The sequence below is a fragment of the Perissodus microlepis genome, chromosome 22 (assembly GCF_051167445.1).
Source record: "Perissodus microlepis isolate ML-2025 ecotype Zambia chromosome 22, ASM5116744v1, whole genome shotgun sequence".
NCBI lineage: Eukaryota > Metazoa > Chordata > Actinopteri > Cichliformes > Cichlidae > Perissodus > Perissodus microlepis.
In genome coordinates, this window is record NC_140481.1 from 27462609 (window position 1) to 27478059 (window position 15451).

General features: G+C 44.1%; 1 protein-coding gene across 9 annotated transcripts in view; it reads left to right on the plus strand.

Annotated features, from left to right (window-relative positions):
* The window catches only part of LOC146363381 (microtubule-actin cross-linking factor 1-like), a 117204-nt gene that overhangs the window by 85607 nt on the left and 16146 nt on the right, over positions 1–15451 (plus strand). For 8 of the 9 annotated variants that reach the window (XM_084919776.1, XM_084919772.1, XM_084919778.1 and 5 more), the window contains 24 exons: positions 489–659; positions 1776–1942; positions 3155–3314; positions 3769–4095; positions 5001–5085; positions 5662–5888; positions 6799–7005; positions 7095–7322; positions 7441–7659; positions 7749–7952; positions 9638–9863; positions 11018–11244; positions 11378–11500; positions 11636–11737; positions 11874–11975; positions 12119–12292; positions 12440–12595; positions 12726–12923; positions 13196–13324; positions 14078–14260; positions 14347–14502; positions 14627–14833; positions 15007–15126; positions 15227–15396. In XM_084919776.1, the coding sequence (XP_084775902.1) occupies positions 489–659; positions 1776–1942; positions 3155–3314; positions 3769–4095; positions 5001–5085; positions 5662–5888; positions 6799–7005; positions 7095–7322; positions 7441–7659; positions 7749–7952; positions 9638–9863; positions 11018–11244; positions 11378–11500; positions 11636–11737; positions 11874–11975; positions 12119–12292; positions 12440–12595; positions 12726–12923; positions 13196–13324; positions 14078–14260; positions 14347–14502; positions 14627–14833; positions 15007–15126; positions 15227–15396 (4268 nt within the window). The remainder of the gene's footprint in view (positions 1–488; positions 660–1775; positions 1943–3154; positions 3315–3768; positions 4096–5000; positions 5086–5661; positions 5889–6798; positions 7006–7094; positions 7323–7440; positions 7660–7748; positions 7953–9637; positions 9864–11017; positions 11245–11377; positions 11501–11635; positions 11738–11873; positions 11976–12118; positions 12293–12439; positions 12596–12725; positions 12924–13195; positions 13325–14077; positions 14261–14346; positions 14503–14626; positions 14834–15006; positions 15127–15226; positions 15397–15451) is intronic. The other variant, XM_084919780.1, reaches the window with a different exon arrangement.

Sequence of the window (15451 nt, forward strand, 5' to 3'; positions counted from 1 at the left end):
TAAAAGAATTTCTCACTTCATGCACTGTGTGTTTCTATAAATAACCACACAGCAGTGAAAACTGTTTTTAGAGTGAATTTGATTCAAAATGCTCCAAAAGGCACCAAGAAACAAACGTGCAGTCCAGTTCATGGCTCCAGATATCTGAGTTGAAGGGTACCAGCTAGCAGTTTACTCAGAATCCACCTGACAAGTGGATGAGTCTGTATTAAGAAAACTCGTCATAAGCCTCACTATTCTTTAAATCTGTTAGTTATTTTTTTTAAAAAGTTCCCAAAAAGTTTTTTTTTTTTTTTTAAAAAGTGCCCAAGCTGTTAACATGACTATTTCATCTTTTTAATTCTGCATTTTTACATGAAAGTCTTTAGGGATTGACTTCCTTTGGACCTTATTGGCTCTTTCTTTATCCCAAGATATAACCTCTTGACTCTATGAAACCTACGAATCACTTTTGTTTCCCTATTCACAATCATCTCTGCTGTCCTCAGGTGGCAGAGCGGATCGCCCAGCTGCAGGAGGCCCTGCTGCATTGTGGGAAATTCCAGGATGCTCTGGAGCCGTTGCTCAGCTGGCTGAGCGACACAGAGGAGCTGGTAGCGAATCAGAAGCCTCCATCGGCCGAGTATCGCGTGGTCAAGGCCCAGATCCAAGAGCAAAAGGTACGAGAGGGATGAGAGAGGAGGGAAAACATGAAGAACAGTTTCAGTGTAAAGTAAAGCAGCACAACACGCAGCAGCATCAGTGAGTTGCTTTAGGTCATAAGTGAGGCTTTCATTCCGCGTCTGCTCTGATTTTAAATTTCACAGATTTAAAGCAGCATTATTTATTTATATTCAGATGTCCTCAGTGTCCTTCATCCTCAAACAACCTCAAAAAGTTATTTGAATGACAAGCGCATGCACACAAACACATGTACACTCGGTCAATGGTCCGTCTGACTGGCATCCAAACGGCCCCAGCTGACCGTCTGCCAGCGAGACTGGCATAAAAACACACACACACACACACACATATGTGCACACATGGTGGAGTTGTATTGTTTTCAGAGACTTCCCTTGTTTATCCTACATACATTTCCTGTGTTTGTGCACATATGGGGCCGTAGTCTCAGCCAGCGATCAATCACATGTGTTTACCTCCGTGACGGAGAGTCACGTCACCTGCAGGGGGGTGCGTTCTGAAGCCGAGCTGTCAGCAGAGGTTCAAAGCAGGGAGAGTGGGGCTGATATCTAAGCAGGAAGGAAGTAACAATGAGAGACGTCGTTTCTTAATGTGAAAACAGTCTGATCAAAGGTGACAACAGCCTTTGTTAATGTTTAACAGTTTAGATAGAAAAGATATCGGCCAACCTGCATCATCTGACAAATTAATTTTATTAAAAAAGGAGACTTTCTCTGATTCCCTTCACTCCTTTCACGCCTCAGACACATTAGCACAGACTTACATGCTTTGTTGAGGCATATTTTCTGATTTTAGTCACGCCGCCCTTTGACAAACATGGACGGATTAGCTTTCAAGTTCTGATTTGAAAATGAGAGCGTGTTGACAGAAATGTAATTACTATCAAATTTAATTAGGTAGTGTTATTGAGCAGATAAACAGATGACTTCTAATGCGTAAGCTCAAAAGCCAACTTCATTATTGTGTTCAGTTTTTGTTTTAATCAGGTGTTACTTAACTTTATGATCCATTTCCAGACTCCACTGCTGTTGAAATGCGGTCTATTATTTCGTTCATACTCCAAGCTTCGCTAAGTGTGTGTTCCTGTCCTTCAGCTCCTCCAGAGATTGTTAGATGACCGCAGACCGACAGTGGAAATGATCCAGGCTGAAGGAGAGAGGATTGCAGCCACAGCAGACTCTCAGGACCGAGAGAAGATCCAGACCCAGCTGCAGAGTCTAGCAGAGAGATGGTCTGGCCTGCTGGACAAGGCCAGCGGCAGGTAAAGCCCCTCACAGCTAAGGTGGCCCAAAGTGGGATTTACAGTCTTTGCTGGTGACAGAAAGACGCTCTCATGCGGTCTTCTGAAAAGCCAGATCTGCGTATCCTGATTTGGGTGACGGTACGCTTAAATCCAGCGCTGATTTGCTGAACAGAAAAGTATGCAAGAAGCACAAACACTGGCAGCAGTTTTCATTAGTTTTAATACTTGTTTTCGAGTTGTCCACATATCTTCAACCCACATGCAGATGTGGGTCTGCTTTGCTTTGCACCTACAAAATACCTGAGAGCTACTGTACCAGGTTCTGTGAGAAGAACCCAGGTCCAAGCTGTGTTTTCTGTTTTTAGTCCCCTTCAGCGTCGTCAATGCTAAAGTCTAAATCTTTATCCTTTTAAAAGAAAAAAAACGCAGAGATGATTTATCAAAAGCCATGAGTTAAGATGTTCCTTGCTGCGTGTAACGTTGTGACTTAAGTCTACCTCAACATCATGTTATCTCTGTGTGGCTCCATCGAACGGCTCTCTGTCCCTGAAGAAATGTTGGAATCATTACTTTTGGTTTCTGTGGTGTAATTTTAGAGGTTCTTTTGTTCACCAGGGAAATGATACACATACATACACAACACACAAAGCACAGCTAAGAGGTTTGATACCGCTGATGTGTCTGCTCGTGAAAAGTAGAGGAGTCATAATGTATAATGTTACTACACATTCATGCCCGGCTGCAAGCTGTAGCAGATGATAGAAGAAACTCTGACATGTCTCTGGAGTTTATTACAGCGTCTTTCTTGAACACACGTATAGACACACACACTCACACTCACACACACACACACACACACACACACACACACACACACACACACACAGTGTTGCTTTCTGTACAAACACGCGATAAGCTTTTCTTGGCAATGACTCTCACTTATCTGCGCACAAAAGTCGTGTTTTCTTACCACTTTGCAAATCCTCCCTCTGCCTCAGTCAAGCTACAGTAATCTGTTTTATCTTTTCATGAAATACTTTTAAGCTGAATTATTTATGAGAAACATTTAATAAACAAAGATATAACCACTTTATGATGAACATCCAAGTCCCAATCTGTCAGTGACACAAAAAACAAACTGTGAAAGCAATAAAGAGACCCCTCTCCTCCTGCCGCTCCTCCTCCTCTTCATCATGGATTTTTCTCACCTCCTCCCCTCTTGTCTCTCAGACAAAGGCAGTTGGAGGAGCTGCAGGTTTTGGCTCTTCAGTTCCACGAAGCCCTCGAGCCACTCGGGGAATGGCTGAGCACCACGGAGAGACGCCTAAGCTCTGCTGAGCCTATGGGAACCCAGACGGCAAAGATCACCCAGCAGATCGTCAAACACAAGGTACCGTTTACCCCCAGAGACCCGATTAGGGTAAGACGCTGACTTGCATTTAGATTTTATAGATTTTCATTCCCCGTGTGTCGAGGGAAAAGACGACGCATCCATGCGGACGAGCAGAGTCGGCGATCTTCATTGATGAAAATCGTGAAAAATACATCCTAGAACCACAAAGCACTAATTTACAATCAAAACATGACCTCCTACGAGTTTCCTTTTTTTGGTTTTTATTTCAGTGGTGTCAAGTTTTTTTCTCTTTAAGTCATTCAGTCATCCATTGATGTTTGTCAGTTATGATTTTATCATCTGCATGCTCATATTTTAAGTTTTTATCCATGTTCTTTGTGTTTTTCTTTTCTTTGTTCACTTCCCTTCACTTCAAAAACACTCTCTCTCGCACACACACTCACACACACACACACACACACACACACACACGCACACCTTCACTTCCCAGGCGCTCCAAGATGACGTGTCTTCCCGGGAAGCCGAGGTTGACCACCTCGAGTCGCTGAGCCAATCGCTGAGCCCGCTCAGCTGCGCGGCTGATCGCGATTGGTTAAGCGAACGTGTGGGATCGGTGAGGTCTGGTCACTCAGAGCTTGCTGATTGGTGCTCCAGGCGGGCGGGCCTGCTGGAGCAGGCACTGGCCAACGCTCAGCTGTTTGGGGAGGACGAGGTAGAGGTGCTGAACTGGCTGGCGGAGGTGGCTCAGAGACTGGCTCAGGTCTCTGTACAGAGCTATCAGCCCCAGGTGCTGGCCGAGCAGCACAAACACACTCTGGTACGACTTGATGAACACACGCTGAGTGTCACTAGAAGCGCTTCATCTCCTTAAAACTCAAGAACTTAGTAACTCTGTCTCTATTATGTTTCTGCTTCCAGCTCCACATGTTTATTATTGGACTCTGCCAGAGTAGCTTTGTGTAATTGACAGTTTAAAATAATCTTTATTTATCCCGTACTAAGCCCTGGTGTAGCCCCTCAGTTCATCCGCTATAAAAGACTTCATATCCACTCCTCTCCCTTTAAGCCACGTTTCATCTTACTCGCTGCCCCTCACAAACAAAAGGTTTCAAGCAGGCGGGTCGGGTGAATAGTAGTGTTCACATGTGACGATGTTAAGGACAGTCTCTCTCTGTGACTGTCTGAAATGGAGCGTTTAGAGCAGACCAGTGAAGCTGCCATTCTATCAGTGTCAAAACATTTAATTAAACATTTAATTATTTTAATTTCATTTCATGTTTATCCATTATTTACCTACTTTGGTGTAGTGTCAATGAGGAAAAGCTGCAAAACCTATGACAATAAAGTTAAGTTTAAAATTTATTAACTACTTCATGTTTTCCAGTTTTTGAGCTGATTCTGGCCCCTGGGCCTTATGTTTGACACCCCTGGTTTAGAGTTTGAAGGACTACATTGACCTCTTTGGTCATTTATAATATGAGCGTCCATCACTGTAACAGTACATATATGACAGATCCTAACCATAATAGGTCTCCTTTAAGGACCGAGAAGCCTGAACCAGAGCTAAACCCATTTAAATCAAGTGTAATAAACATTATAAACAGAGTTTCAGTGAATATAATAAAACTTGGATGCTGTTTTATTTCTTACATTTTTCCAGTAAGTCTTTGGCTGCAAAAGTAAAACAGTTAGTGTTCATTTTCACTCCTTTTATTCCCTCAGGCTCTGAATGAAGAGATCTTGAGCAGGAAGAAAACCGTGGACCAGGCCATCAAGAATGGACAAGCTCTACTCAAACAGACCACAGGTGATCGCTCACGTCTTTGTGAATCTTCTCAGGAGTTTCTTCCTTTTTCGGCTTGTACTTAAAAGTGTTGGTCTGGTGTCGGGTTGTGCATTAAATCTGCCAAAGGATAAAGAAACTCTTAAATCGGTGTTTTTTACAGATACAGAAAGTCCAGGCTTGGGGAGAGACTCTCATCCAAACCACATATTTTTTGATCAGCAGTGAACCAAACTGTAACATCTGTTTTTTGTTTATCTTGGTATATCTTGATATTAGCCATGCTGACTGCTTCCCCTTTAGTGAGTTGATTGTTGGTCTGACTGCATTTTGTGTTTTTATTGTCATATTTTGGCCGTTAGACAAATGTTGTGGCCATAAAAGGAGCGCCAAGCTGTCAAACTGAGGATCCTGTGAGATTTTACAGAATATATCGATATATTTTTTCAGATTGAACAAGTTTGTGTGTCTCACTAAAGATTCTACAGAGATAATATGCTCGGCTGGAATGAAGGAGTTCATATTTTTATACACTCTGCACATGGTTTGTTGACGTATCCTGGTTGAACCCAGTTACCTGACCTCTGCGTCGTCCTGCAGGTGAGGAGGTCCTCCTGATCCAGGAGAAGCTCGACGGCATCAAGTCTCGCTACGCCGAGATGACGGCCGGCAGCAGTAAAGCCCTCCGGACCCTGGAGCAGGCCCTGCAGCTGTCCACGCGATTCGCCAGCGCCCACGACGACCTCAACCAGTGGCTGGACGGTGTGGAGACGGAGCTTAACACTGCCGAGCCCGACGCCTCACCCGCCTACCAGGAGAGACAAAAGGTGGGAGGAGTCGGGGTGTAGTTCTTATTCTTTTAAAAACAGACTTTCAGATTTAAACGGCAGCATTCTTCTTTTTGTTAATTGTGGTTTTATGGATGTTGTAAACTGTTTCCGTTTAGCCAAAATAACATAAAAATAATCGTGTGCAAACATGAAGACTGCAGAAGGGATTAAAGGCAGCTTAACTGGATTTCTTAAGTTAAATATTTAGACATGATGATCTAATGTTTGTGCTCCAGTTTTTCACACGAGAATCACAGGTTCCTCGTGTATTTGTTCCTCTGCCAATAAGCGAGTGGGTCAAAAATTTGTGTTTGGAGTATCGCCGTAACACTGCATGCATCAGTTGCAGGCATTCTTATGTGCACACTGATTTTCAGTTTCTCCAGAATCTGCTTTAAAACAGGCTACGATGAAGCATCGTCATCTTTTTTTACTATATGATCAGCTTTTGTGCTTTTTAGTAACCAGTGCGCTGCTGAGTCAACCACATTTTACAGCTTTTAAAGATCATTTTTTAACATTTTCATAATAAAGAAATTGTACAAAATGTCTGAAAAGCTCATTTAACTCCTGTCTATAATGACATTTTCAGCCTTTCCAATCTCAACCTACCCACAGCTGAGTTACCATAGAAACATTGATTTCTGGGCGCTCCATAACAGTTTGTAAAAGCTATTGAAAGGATTATTGCCATTTAATTTGTTCCAGTTTTTTCACTCTCCAGTGACATTTTCGGTGTTCTCATTTTGACTCAAGCAAAAAAACAGATGATACACTCGATGCCATTTAGACAAGTTTATTTCAGCTTTACGTTGATGCATGTGGTCATATTAAAGAATTGATATAGGAAATATTTCTGTTTTTTGGCAGATTGTGCTCTATAAAACTAAAAGTTTCACTGTTGCAGGAGTTGAAGAAAGTGTCAGCAGAGAAGCGTCTGGTGTTGGATACAGTGAACGAGGTGGGCAGCGCTCTGCTGGATTTAGTGCCTTGGCGAGCCCGGGAAGGCCTGGACCGCCTCGTCGCAGACGCCAACCAGCGCTACCGACAGTCTGATGAAACCATCACTCAGCGGGTTCAACTGGTACAAGCTGCCATCCAGAGGTCGCAGCAGGTACTGCAAGTAGTTTAATAAGTCTAAATTTTCATTCTATTTTTTACTTTGATTGGTTAAAATGGCTGAACGCTAACTCCTCCCTTCAGTATGAAGAGGCCGTGGATGCAGAGCTGGCCTGGGTTGGGGAGACGGAGCGCAAACTGGCATCTCTGGGACCGCTGAGTCTGGAGCCTGACGTGACCGTGGCCCAACTGCAAGTGCAGAGGGCGTTCAACATTGACATCATCCGACACAAAGACACAGTAGATCAGCTCCTCATCACCAGAGACGACATCTTAGAAGCATGCAGTGATGCTCAGAAGGATGCACTCATGGTAAGATGCTCACAGACACAGTTCTGGGCGTATTGAGTGAACAGGAAGGAAAGTGAGAAGCTTCAAGAAGTGCAACAGAAATAATCTCTTATATCTGAATCATCATCCTCTTCCTCAGCTCAAGACGGGCTCTTTGAGCGCTCGTTATGATGCAGTGAGTCAGAGCCACAGCGAGCGGTTCTCAGCTCTGGAGCAGGCCCAGGTTCTTGTGGCTCGGTTCTGGGAAACCTACGAGGAACTGGAGCCGTGGCTGGGTGAAACTGAGACCCTCATCGCCCAGCTTCCACCACCAGCTATTGACACAGATGCTCTCCGCCTGCAGCAGGACCAGATGAGAGTAAGCGAAGACCTTGAATATCATAACCTGGTTGTGCTTTTCTGATTAAAATAAATGCTCACTATCCGTGTTTTTAATTTCCTCTCCAGCTGCTCAGGGAGTCCATAGCAGAACACAAGCCACACATCGACAAGCTGCTGAAAATCGGACCTCAGCTGGCCGAGCTCAGCCTGCAGGAGGGTGCGAGTGTGACGCAGCGCTACGCAGATGCCGAGAAACGGTACCAGGCCATCAAAGAGGAGGTCAAAGGTCGTGCTACAGCACTAGATGAGGCGGTGTCCCAGTCTGCACAGGTATGGAGGATAAACTAAATGTTTGGACATTTTTGCTTCAGCTGCAGACCTGGGTCTAATAATTTTAGTAAACTGTGCCAAATTTGTGTAGCTACACCAGTGTGGCCTTCAGCACAGATAAAAGAAGTGCTTTTGAGCCCAGGTCTGTTTAGAGCTTTAATGCAGTGTCTGCAGCCCACAACTAAATGAGTACGTCTGACATGATAACAGCATGAGATGTATGCAAGTGTGTTTTTGTGTCTAATGCCTGCTCTACACTAGATGATACACGATTTGATGGAGATACATTTACTTACACGTGCAGTTAAAGCTACATTTTATTTTAGTCGTTTTCAGGTTTCTTTGAATTTTTTTTTGTTGTTTAGCCAAAGTGGCCTCATGTAACTGTGTTTCATCATACGTTCATAGCAAAACATAATTTTTTGTGCCATATTTCATCTTCTTATCAAGTAGATCTTCTTTACAGACGTTTAACTTTTTCTTTGCATTTCATTTCACGAGACATCACTGAATCACGGGTGTTGCTGCCCTCGATGTATCAGTTTGTACCGTTTGCATGACTCTGATTTAACTCATTGCATTGTTTCTCCACCCTCTTCAAACCAATCCACATGTGGCTCCCCTCTCTCCCTCCACCCGCACTGTCCACCACTTTCTTCTCATCCCTCACTCCAAACTACACCTCCTTGTCTCTCCCTCTTTAATCCTTAACCTTATGTTCACCTCTCATCCTTGCAACCCCCATCCCTTCCTCCATCCCATCCCTTGTTCATTGTGGATGTGCTGTGTGTGTTGCCCCTCACCACCATTTTCTCCACGCTCACTGCAATCACCCAGCTGGTAGAGGTAAGACCCCTGACTGACATGAAACCGACACTCAGGGTGTGTTTGGGCCACATGATTGGATCAAATAACAAAAAAATTAATCAATACTAAAGCAATAAAACTTTCACAAATCAAGTGCTAATCATTGGGCTTTCTTTTTATTTCACATTTGCAGGATGAAAGCTGTTATCGATTTTTTTAAAATAAATGATTAAAGTTCAGTATTGAAAGTAATCGTTTATTCACTGGAAAATTAACTTGAATTGATTTGTGTCAGCTACAGTTTTATTGATTGAAACATTCATAAGAATCATGTTGTTTCTCACCCTGAGTGACCAAAACATTGAATCAGATCGGTCCCTTTGGTTTATGATTGCAAGCTTGAATAAAGCCGCGTCTACACCAGGCTTGATTCAAGTCCTAGAGGTCCTTCTGTATCACGTAGCGCTCTCCTCGTGGTTAGATGAGATTTGTTTTGTCATAATCAAGCAGTTTGATTTCCCTCTAGAAAGATTATCCTCTTAGGAACTGAACCACGAGTTCTTTCTTCTGTAACACGTCTGCTACATTTATAGTTCCCTTTTGTGTGGTACGTTTGAGTCCCGCGTTGTCATAGTTACATAACCTGGCTGGCTTGTTGAAAGTGAAGAAGCGATATTTTATTCAATTTTCTCTTGAAATCTGAAATGAAGTTATAATAAAAATTATAATTAAAAAAAAGTTTGTGCGGTCTGCCACAGATGGCTGCCCACCTACGTGATATCTCAGTATTTTCCCACTTTCAACATGTCGCCCAGCTATCAAACTCAAATTCTCTCCTCCGTCAAAACGTCCTCTTACACGTCTCCTTCTGCCCTCAGTTTCACGACAAGATGGACCCACTGTTGGAGACTCTGGAGGGGGCGGTGCAGCGGCTTCGGCAGCCTCCCCCCGTGGCTGCAGAGGTGGAGAAGATCAGGGAGCAGCTGGCAGAGCACCGAGCCCAGGGACTGGAGCTGGACAAACTGCTGCCAAGCTTCTCCGCCCTCTGCGCCCGCGGCGAGGAGCTCATCGGCCGAGCGGCTCATGACGACCCTGCTGCTCAGGGTGAGTGACTCGAGGATGAAGCTGTCTGTCAGTGACAGCTTCACAATGTGCAGACATAAAAGAAGCAGGCAGGTCACAAAGTTGTATTTGTTATTTGTCGCATATTCTGCATCCAGCGATGAGGGGCTGGATTAACTGATTTCATGACATCTTGTTTATGGAGGACTAAAACTGCCAAAATCATAAATAAACGATCAATTTACACACACACAAAAAAAAAATTTTTTAATAGATAGATAGATAGATATAGATATATGATATGATTTGAATTGAATTGAATTGAATAAATAAAAAGTTTTTTATAGAGAGAGGAGAGAGAGAGAGAGAGTGCTATAGACAGAGGGAGAGAGATCTGTATATGATTTGAATTGAATAAATAAAAAGACTGAAATGTAATTTAATTAATTCAGGAAAAATAATCAGTTTGACATTTTAGAAATCAACAAATGCCTATATTTTAATTCAATTATAATTGCATTATTAAGGATTTAATGTCATATTAATGATTATACTGAATTAGTCATTTAGTTTTAATTTGGCAGTGTCAGTCCTCCGTATAACTGGCTTATAAACAAGCTACAAACTGAACAGTGCAGCTCTGAAACCTTTTACTGGAAATGGAAAATTCAGGCTCTGACTGGAACAAAACATTTCCCTGTCTAAGAGTACAGGGCATCAAAATTCGGAGTGGTTCAGAACAGAGAGGCTTCTGTAATCTTTGTAAAAACCATTACAATCTTATTGTGGACTCCAGTCCAGTAAGTTCACTAGCTGAAGAGAGTGAGTCTCTAATTGTCACCAGGTCAGTTCGCAAACCTCATCAAATCTTAAAAAGAAAAGGAAAAGAGGAGAACCAGCAGGGAAGTTCTGCTCAGCACATTGTGAGACAGAACACACACATCTTTGTTGTGTTGGCCTTTCTGCTTTGATGCCCTGCAGCCCTCCTCAACATGAAAGGCCTCACTGTGCACTGGTAGTGGGAGTGAATAGACCAAACATACCAGTGCAGTACATGAGATGTCAGAATCCAAACTAATATGACATATGAAACTGATACCAGACTGCATTGTGTGACCTAAGAAGTGTTTCCCAGTCTGACCAGCAGCGTTTCTGTATGAACCTCTTTAAAATGTCACTCCCCTCTTTTCATGCAGCTGTCCGTTCCCGCCTCCTCCGCCTGCGCTCTCTATGGGATGAGATCCGGCAGCGTGCTGAAGAGAGAGAGGGGAAACTCAATGATGTCTTGGACCTGGCTGGGAAATTCTGGGCCGACGTGGCGGCGCTACTGAGCACGCTCCGAGACTCTCAAGATATCGTGAAAGACCTGGAGGATCCCGGAGTGGACCCATCGCTCATCAAACAACAGATTGAGGCTGCTGAGGTGTGGAGGAGGCAGAAACATGCTTCGTGAAGACGAAAGAGTTCATCAACAGCTGAAATGTTTGTTTTTGTCTTTGTCCTCCACATTTTTATGCTAAATGAGTCATTATGATGTCCCTCTGTGCATGTGCTAGGCCATCAAGGCAGAGACGGATGGCCTGAGGGAAGAGCTGGAGTTTGTCAGGACCCTCGGAGCTGACCTCATCTTCGCTTGTGGAGAAACTGAGAAGCCTGAAGTCAAGAAGACCATAGATGAGGTTAGAAATCACAATTTCCTCTGAGATTAATAAAGTATATCTGATTCTTAAACCAGGATCACGTTGTTGTGAAAAAGTGACCATTTCCTTCTGAAACGTTTTACTAAATGCTGACTCTTTTTATCCCTCTCTCAGATGAATGCTGCTTGGGAGGGACTGAACCGAACATGGAGAGAGAGGATGGAGAGACTGGAGGAAGCCATGACTGCCTCAGTTCAGTATCAGGATGCACTGCAGGTTTGTGCCCTTTCTTGATACAGCTGTATAGCAGTGCTACCATATAAAGTTCAGTTGTTTTTGTACCAGTTTAACTGTGGCGATCAGGACGTTCCCGTGGATTATTGTTGGAATAATTTCTGTGTAATTTTTCCAGTCCATGTTTGACTATCTGGACAACGCAGTGATCAAGCTGTGTGAAATGTCAACTGTGGGAACTGACCTGGGAACTGTCAAACAACAGATTGAGGAGCTTAAGGTTGGAATGATAGTTGTGTATAAAATCTAGATATCTTACAAACACTTTTTAAACTCAGATGTATATCAGTGCCTAACAACAAGCTGTTCTCTGTCTTATTTCGCACCTCGCTCTTCTACTTGCGCCTCCACTGACCTGAGCAGCAGTACAAGGTGGAGGTTTACCAGCAGCAGATTGACATGGAGAAGCTGAGCCACCAGGGGGAGCTGCTGTTAAAGAAAGTGTCAGACCAGACCGACAGAGACATGATCCAGGAGCCGCTGACCGAACTACGACACCTGTGGGAAAACCTGGGGGATAAAATCACCCAACGACAGGTGATGAAAGCACATCTTAACATTTAAAATCTGAAATTTGTTCTTCGTCTCAGCTCTTCTGTTTCTCCCGAGGAAACCGGTGATATTGTTCTTTTTGTTGGTATCCTGTAGAATTGCGTGTATTTGACTGTCTTTCTTCTACCACAGCACAAACTGGAGGCTGCCCTGCTGGCTCTGGGTCAGTTCCAGCATGCCTTGTCTGAGCTGCAGGCCTGGCTGACCCACACACACACCACTCTGGACACACAGCGACCCGTCAGCTCTGACCCCAAGGCCATCGAAATTGAGCTGGCGAAACACCATGTATGTCTTATTATTACCTGCAGGAAGTGTATCTCTGTAATCAGTTTTAACTCTGTGAATTAACCTTTCTGAAGAGCACGTATATTTTTCCATCCCAGCATTCAAATCTTTCTTCCTCTTTCCTTTCCAGGTTTTACGTAATGATGTGCTGTCCCATCATGCCACAGTGGACACTGTGAACAACGCTGCCGCTGAGCTGCTGGAGTCCTCTCCTGGCGATGAGGCGGGCAACCTGAGGGATCAGCTCGATCAGCTCAACCAGAGCTGGGGGAGTCTACTGCTCAAAACCCAGGAGCGACAAAAACTGCTGGAGGCCGCCCTGCAGCAGGTACTGCAAAGAAGCAGAAAATTAGATCTGTGCTTGGTCTAGTTAGATTTAACTTGACTGGTAATTAACAAAATATATATTTCATAGTGATTGCTTAGATTGTTTTTGAGCTAGATGTAGATCTTATATCTTCTGAATGGTGGTGAAGTGTTGATTGTGATGCTCTGTCATTAATTTCATCATAATAGGTCTATATGATTGTTTCATGACATGATTTTCAGTTTAGGTTCAACTTGTTCATGCTTGTTGGTGTCTCACTGGTGTCTTTGTAGGCTGAAGGTTTCCATGGGGAGTTGGAGGAGTTCCTCCAGTGGCTGAGGAGGACCGAGAGCCAGCTGTCTGCCGCCAAGCCAACAGGCGGTCTCCCTGAAACCGCCAGGGAGCAGTTACAGCAACACATGGTAACGTTACACCTTCATACTCACATCATCAGGGACAATACACAGGCACACGTCACAGCCCACAGTGGTTAGACACATTCTGAACTCTGAAAAACGGAAAATAAAAAATACTTTATAGAATAAAAAATAAATAAACATTGAAGTATGTGACGTGTATATCATGCTATCAGATATTGAGATTGGACCATAACATCCACGTCACTGTAATAAAAACCAAAGTGAAACTAGCTGAATTTAATCTGCCGCGTGACTGAATTGTTAGAATTTATCAACGTTGCCAATTTACACCATTTAAGTCTCTCTTGCATGTTTCTGAAGTGTTTTACGTCCCACATGTTGGAGTATTTTTGGTGCCTCTGTGAACAAAATAATTAACTGCTAAAAACATTCATGTGTAGAGGAAGCAGTTTAGGGTTTGTGTGACATTATGCACGTGTGGATTAGTTGTTGTTACTGCAGCTGAGGAATGCTTTCCTATCGCAGGTCACAAACGAATGTTGCAAAAAAGTCTTCTGCACATATCTAATTCAGTGTTAGGACAGGATTCTGTAACAGTGCCGGAGTGCTTTGACTCCAAAATTTGTGCAGCTGCAGAGTATCGACTTACAAACGCACTCTTCATTTCACACAGAGAGACACTTGGCATATGGAGGCTATAAAAGTTTAATAGCTTGTATTGTTCTACAACGGCCTGTTAGACACGATGAAGCTCACCTTTTCATCATCTTCTGTTTGTGCTCTCGCTGTCTGCAGGAGCTCCAAGCCCAGGTGACTCAACGTGCAGAGCAGTACAATCGCCTGCTGGATCAGGGAGAGTCCATGCTGCTGGCTCGTGGAGGAGAAGAAGCAGGACCTGGTACCACCCAGACCCAGCAGAACCTGGCCATGCTGCAGAACAAGTGGGGCAGCCTCAACACCAAGATGGACGACCGCAGGGTAAATCTTTACGAATAAACTTCTCTTTGTTTTGCTCATGTGTTCTGCAGCTCTTTCGTTAACTCTGAACTCTTGAAACTTTCCAGGCAAAACTGGACGAGGCCGTTTCTTTGGCCACGGGTTTTCAGACTTCTCTGCAGGACACCATCAACTGGCTGACCCAGGCTGAGCAGACCCTGAACATGGCCCAGCCCCCCAGCCTCATACTGGACACCGTCCTCTTCCAGATTGATGAGCACAAGGTAGCAACATTAAAAACACTTATCTTAGATCGCTTACTTTTCAGATCCTGTTTGTTTCTCGATATTGTCATAAACATGCTGTTTGCGTTGCGTGTAACTCTTTCCACCCTTTGTGTCTGTCCAGGTCTTTGTCAATGAGGTGAACACCCACAGAGAGCAGGTCCTGGCTCTGGAGAAGGCCGGCTCTCAGCTTCGCTTTGCCAGCCTGAAGCAGGACGTGGTTCTGATCAAGAACCTGCTGCTCAGCGTCCAGGCCCGCTGGGACAAGCTGGTCCAGAGGTCACTGGACCGAGGCCGACACCTGGATGAGGCCCGCAAAAGAGCCAAACAGGTAGAAACAAGCTCTTTAAAGATGGTTTTGTTGTGACTACATGAAGACTATTTAAACTTTTGTGTCAGTCTGAGGATTGTTTCAGCGCTGTGGTTTTCTCTCTTATATTGACTTTGACTAAAACTTCAGAAAAAAGGGCATTAAAACAAGTTTCATCAAATTGTTTTCTTTAGTTCCACGAGGCCTGGAGGAAGCTGACAGACTGGTTAGAAGAAGCCGAGAAAAGGCTGGACTCAGAGCTGGAGATCTCCAATGAGCCGGATAAGATCAAAGTACAGCTGACAAAGCACAAGGTACAAGAAGAGAAATGCATCATCAAATATTCAGTTTTCTATACTGCTCCATTTCCTGCTACAATCTCTTTTCTCTCCCATCATTTTTCCGCCTCTCCAGGAGTTTCAGAAAGCACTGGGATCGAAACAGCCCGTCTACGACACCACAGTGAGGTCGGGGAAGGCCATGAGGGACAAAGCTCAGCTGCCTGCAGACACGCAGAAACTGGATAACCTTTTGGGAGAAGTCCGTGACAAATGGGACACCGTCTGCGGCAAGAGCGTGGAGAGGTAACGAGAAGATGAACACTGAAACTGGTGTGCTGGGCTTCACCAGACAGGTTTT